This window comes from Panthera leo, chromosome C2 (genome assembly GCF_018350215.1).
Source record: "Panthera leo isolate Ple1 chromosome C2, P.leo_Ple1_pat1.1, whole genome shotgun sequence".
Lineage (NCBI taxonomy): Eukaryota > Metazoa > Chordata > Mammalia > Carnivora > Felidae > Panthera > Panthera leo.
The window spans coordinates 74,688,662-74,694,661 of NC_056687.1; the positions used below are offsets into that span (position 1 = coordinate 74,688,662).

The 6,000-nt window shown below is 41.5% G+C and overlaps 1 protein-coding gene across 1 annotated transcript in view; it reads left to right on the plus strand.

Moving 5' to 3' along the window:
- The window catches only part of LOC122198822 (probable cation-transporting ATPase 13A4), a 147,966-nt gene extending 143,702 nt beyond the window's left edge, over positions 1–4,264 (plus strand). Inside the window, exon 32 of the mRNA XM_042903637.1 lies at positions 3,033–4,264. Within this exon, the coding sequence (XP_042759571.1) occupies positions 3,033–3,244 (212 nt within the window). The 3' untranslated portion in view covers positions 3,245–4,264. The remainder of the gene's footprint in view (positions 1–3,032) is intronic.
- Positions 4,265–6,000: the final 1,736 nt, after the last annotated feature.

Below are 6,000 nucleotides of genomic sequence, written 5' to 3' on the forward strand. Positions count from 1 at the left end.
CTTACAGGGTTACTGTGAGCATGAAAGGTGAACACAGAAAAGCATGTAGTAAATGTTTGATAAATATAAACTATTATCATTATGTTATCTCTTGTGATACTTAGCATTTCTTAGTTTGTATCTATCAGTCATGCAGGCTTTCATTTGTTCATTCACTCCACAAACATTTGTTGACCCTGTGCCATGACCTAGGGTGCAATACGAGGCAGATCCTGATGATGGAGGGGTGCTGCTCACAGTGTACAGCAAGCAAGAGGACCAGTGCTACAGTTATTTGTGTGTAGATTGTGTAAATGGCGCTGGCAAGAACTCATCTCAGTGTCTACAGTGTCTAAAACCTTGCTTTATTCTAATAGAAGCTGCGTAAAGCTTTGTTCAATTATTAAATGTTAAGAAGTGATGCTGCTCGCCTCCAGCAGGTGGAGAGGATAATTTGACACTCATGAAAGATTAAGTTTCTCCTTTGTTTCTCGAGTCCACTGAGAAATGGAGACCGGCGTAGATGTTCAGTGGGGGTTTCCAGCAGCTTTCACACTGAGAAATGATGCTGTGGGGTCCTAGCTCTCACCCCCAGGCTCCTGCATGGCAGTCTTCACTTATTTGAAGTTACCTTCTGCTGTCAGTAGGCATTCAGGAACAAACCAAAGCCATTTGAGTCTGTGGTTGAAGGAAGATGTAATGGAGAATTACAAACACTAAGATTTCATGCCCTATGAGGTGAGCAGAGTAGGTAAAGACCGCAGGCTATCACGGATGCAGCAAGATGTTTTCCTCACATAGCTCTAGGTATATCTGACAGGAGATACTAAAGATTGGTGGTTAGCCTGTGACAAAGATGGTCCAGAGAGGTTTCAAGGGACAGGCATGGGGGATGGCTGGCCTCCTGTTGCACAGTTCCAAATATTTCCTGGTCTGCTGAGAGGACTAAGACTATCCCTAATCTTAGAGCAGTTTTGAATGGGATCTTATCCTCACCTTGCTTTCTCATGATCTAACCTCCAACTGAAAGTCATAGGAGCTAATCTGGATAGCTTTAATCCTTCTCGTTTTTATTACTTATGTGTTTGTGTATATATTTGTGTGTATATTTGTATGTGTGAATTATTTTAGTAGCCAATCTGAAGAGCTTGTGTGGTGAAGTTTTTGTTTGTTTTATGTTTTTTGTTTTGTTTTTTTTTTTTTTTAGAAATCATATTTCTTCAAGGGTTTCCTTTTGTTTCTAGTTCTACATTTAATTTATAATGTAGAGTGACAGAACAGGTTACTTCTCGGTCCTTCAGTTTCCCAATCCAGACCAGCAAAGTGAGACAGGCCTTTATACTTCTAGAATTGTGATAACACTCAAGGCATGTCTTATAGCACTAAAGTCTCTCTGTGTGTGTCTGTATCTGTGTTTGGTTTTGTTTCATTTTGCTTTTTTGTTTTTTTGTTTAAAACCTGATAAGGTATCCTAGAGGTAAGTTAGACTTTAAGACCAGTAATTGGATAACTATGATCCTGCCCTATTCCAGCTCGATGGAGAACTACTGTTCTCTTTTTAATTAAGAAGAATGAAACAAAAAACAAAAAAGCAACTTGCTGTGGGAAAGTAATAATAAGTGGGGCTGAGTACAAAATGAAAAGGTAGAATAACAAGTCTGGCTAGGTGAGCCCTGAAGTTTACAAGATGCTCTTGAGATGGCTGGGTGGGTCTTTAACAGCCTGCTAACACATGATCCATTTTTTGAGACAGAAAGATTCAGACTAGCTGTTCTCTATTATTTCCATTGGCAATGGGACTCCAATATCAAAGATGGGTGGAATTTAGGAAAACTATTACCCTGGCAAAGGTCCTTGTAGAATCCCATAAAATTGATTCTTCCAATCTAGCAAAGATACCACTGATAGACACCAAAATGAGTTCTCATTCTGTGGAACAGCAAGCTTCTCATATTTTTTGTTTTTCTCAAGATAACTTCTAAGATGGTTAACTTTTATGACTTACGATAAAAATGAAAAAAATAACACAATAACCTCTTATTCACTCTGTATTATAACTTGAGATCTGTTTGAGGTTCAGTCTAACTCATGAAATAAAATGGCAGTCCAAAATGTTTCCAAAGAGACATATCTTCTGTTATCTGCATTGTACTGAAATAGTTGTAGATGAAAGAGGCCACAGTGAATAGGGCCACAGTACATAGCTTATTGTCTTATTTATTTATTAAATTTTTTTTTGATGTTTATTTATTTTTGAAGGAGGGGGAGACAGAGCATGAGGGAGGAGGGGTAGAGAGAGACAGAGACACAGAATCTGAAGCGAGCTCCAGGCTTCGAGCTGTCAGCACAGAGCTCAAACCCATAAACCACGAGATCATGACCTGAGCCAAAGTAGGAGGCTTAACTGACTAGGCCACCCAGATGCCCCCATAGCTATTTGTTAAGTAAATAATTCATAAAGGTGGTAAAGGGAGGCATCTATACCATGCCCTGCCCTACATTGTAAGGAGAGTTACACAAAGAAGGAATTATTTCTAATCACTGAAGCTCAGATAAGATAACTGATTTGTCCATAGATGTCAGAGCTGGAACTTGAATCCAGATCTGTCCAGGTGTAAGACTGTGGCCCACATTCCAATTTATTGACCTGTATTCGGGACTATGCAGTCATATGGCAGGGCACACCAAAGCCACATCTTTCTATAGGGTAATTCCATGGGGTGTGGTAGGGAGTGGACTGCAGAATTTGAATGATTTTAAATTTAATTTATATATGAGATTCAAAAGGAATTTCACCCTCGAGGCAGACTACTTCAAGCTATGTTTCCAGATTCTTAAAACTGGGAACTCTCTCTTTTCCCAGAAGAGCTCCTTGAGTGGAAAAGCTTGAGAGGCTGAGACCTATCTCATGAAACCACATTGGATTTGTTCGTACAGGCCTCAAGTTTTTTGTCAAGCTGGATCTAACAGCTAATGTGGTAGCTTCTCTGTATGGTCTATGGAGGACCATAGCCAACCTCTGGTTGTAAAGAATAACTCTCTTATTTTGCAAGAGGCCATTATTGAAAACCAAGCCCTGTGGACAACATTCAAAAGGTGTTTTGGCTATCAATCAAAAAGCCAGTATCGGATATGGCAGAGGGCCTTGGCAGATGACCCCAGCTGGCCCCCGCTAAACCAAACGTCCTACTCTGACATGCCAGAGTGTGGCAGCAGGGTGTCTTACAGCAATCCGGTGTTTGAGAGCAATGAGGAACAACTCTGAAGCCAAAGTGATCTCTAAGGTGATAAAGCATAGAAACAATGACAAAAGGGACCAGTTTCAGTAATTTTCAAACAATGGGACTCTTACAAAATCAGCTGGAGTTTTTGGAATAAAAAAACCTATCCAATCACGGTCGCAAATTCGTTTACCTGATAAAATACTTTCTACAGAGCAGAACACTGCCCCCAGAAGAGTGCCTTCCTCTTGATTCTGAAAGTATTGATGGTGTTGGTGAATCAAGAGTGAGCTAACGATGGCAATCAGCCCAGAGACTGGGAGGCTAAAGGACAAGGAGAATATATACTCTCTTTTCTTAGGTAACATTTTTTAAATGAATTCAAAGTAGCACTATGTGTAGCCATAGAATTGTAACATGTGAAGGATCACCTTTGAATTCTTATTTTATTGATGGAAAAACAAGTGCATGAGAGCCATTATACCAGTCTTCACTGTCTGGTTTCCTTTCCTGCATAGTACTTTCAGAGTTGAGACATTTTCTTCTGCTTCTGGCCTTCCCCTACATATTTGGAAGGATGGGCTAAGCTCATGCTTCAGTAACAAACAAGTCCCTTATCTCAGTGGCTTAACACACAAGAGCTTCTTTCGTGGTCCAGGTGACTCTGTAGACTAGCTCTCCTCAGTGGTGACTGCTTCAATCTGTCAGCTCCACCGGCTGAAAACAAGTACTCCATGTTCACTATGATGGGAAAGGAAGAGACTGGAGAAGGCACAAAGGCTTTTCACTGCCTCACCCAAAAAGTGGAACGCCTCTCTTCCACTACTCATATCTCATTAATCAAGGGTTTGGCAAAGGAGCTGGGAAGTACAGTCTCCTGTGTTTAGGGCTGGTTTCATGGGCACATGACCTGTGCAGTCACCTGGGGCCCCATGCTTAGAAGGGCCCCACATTTGGTTTAATGCTTTGCTGCTGCCATCTCGAAATTCTTAATTTTTGATGCTCTTTGATACATGCTACTTTAGTTTCTCTCCCAGGAACCCGAGCTGGACCAACTACATAATTTGTGGGGCTGAGTACAAAATGGAAATTATTTTTGAGAAAAATTAGTCTTGTACCACAACATTATATGTTATCAATTGATGTAAGTGCTTATGCAATCTACACATTTCTTAAGTTTGAAAAGGCTTCAATTTTCAGGAAACAGAAATTGCCCTTATTTTATCACTATTACAATTTTGTTATCTCGGATTCATTTAGCATAGAAAACATCCAGATTTCTGTTAGCTCAGCAAACAACTATGAGTTTTAGGAAAACATCCACAGATAGTATTTTAAAGCAAAAGCAAAATTTTCATTACAAACCTCAAATCCTAGGTGAAGGTTCTGGATGGGGGAGTGTCCCAAGCTGGCTTTTCTCCTTATCAATAGCCTCTGCAAGCATTCCCTTCCCTGGCTGAATTCCGGAGCATGGCTGGAGGCTCTGTGGCTGCAGATAATTCTGGAAACACAGTGTTTCTCAGCCATGAAAGTATCTTGTTGCTTCTGGTTTTAAAATAGGGTGTGAAGAATCATGTAAATAGGCTGCAGAATCATTGTCTTCCTTGGTACAGAAAGAAATGTTTCCTTTTACAAAGTTAGCCACAGCAGAGATATGGTAGCTCTGAATGTCTTTTCTAAAACTCGTAGTTTTCTCATTTTTCAACATGGCAGGCTGGAGATGGTCTACAACCTAGTCCTGGGCAAGGGCATTCCCACCTAGAAGATCCCCTTACCAGGTGCTGTCACCTCTCTTGTCTCATTTGCATTGCACGATTCACTCAGACTCAGGCAAGGAACGGCTTATCATCCACTTTTACACGTGAGGAAACTGAGATTCAGAGTAAGGAGAGCAGACCCAGGCCTCAGACACAGATCTCCTGAGCAAACCTTCTGTTGTTTCCAAATACCTCCTAATTACAAAGCTCCAGCAGGGCTGGGTGTTTGGGGTGATCTCACAGTAAAACAAAGAATAGGTTTCTTATTCGCCAGGTGGAAGGAAGCAACCTTTTGCTAATACCAGGGCCTAATGTTCAAATGAATGCCAGGCATCCTGCCAAGCTTGGGCTAGAGGCAGGTTAAAAACAAAACAAAACTAAAACCCATGAGTGTCTGTCTGTCTTTCTGAGACTCTGAGTTGCTCTTACCTTGGTCCTAAGTTCCATCCTCAGTGATTCAACAAGACCGGCAGGAAAACAGAGAGGGAAGACTCCATTTCCTCACCAGCCAAACAATCCTAAAATCTTTGTCAAAAGAGACTTATTCTGAAGACTGTACTTGAAGTTAACTGTAACTGAGAGGTAGTGAGAAAATGCTTTACTTGAAAAAATGGGGTTGGGGGGTATTGTCAAGGGATGTGAGAGTTGTTTTCAAATACTTGAAGGGTTCCTGTGGGAGAGAAGGCTCCCACCTGTGCCTGGTGGCACGCTCAGTGTGTAAAGGGCACAGTGGGAATGGCTTCAGGCTGACACGAAGACCACTGCCCCAACAGCTCAAAAAGCAGTGGAAGCTGGTGACCCATGAGGTGTGTGCCCCATGACATTGACAGTACAAGGGGATGGATATTCAGAGACCGAGTAGAGGTGGAAGTCAACTATCCGATGGAATTCAATTACCTACCAGATCCTTTTCAGACTTGATATGCACATGTCTCAATCTTATGCTGTGATGTGAACCATTTACTGTCACTGCCCACATAGAATATCAGGCTGCCTATTGTGGGGAGACGGGCTGGGGAGGACAGATTTATAGCCTTGTGAGG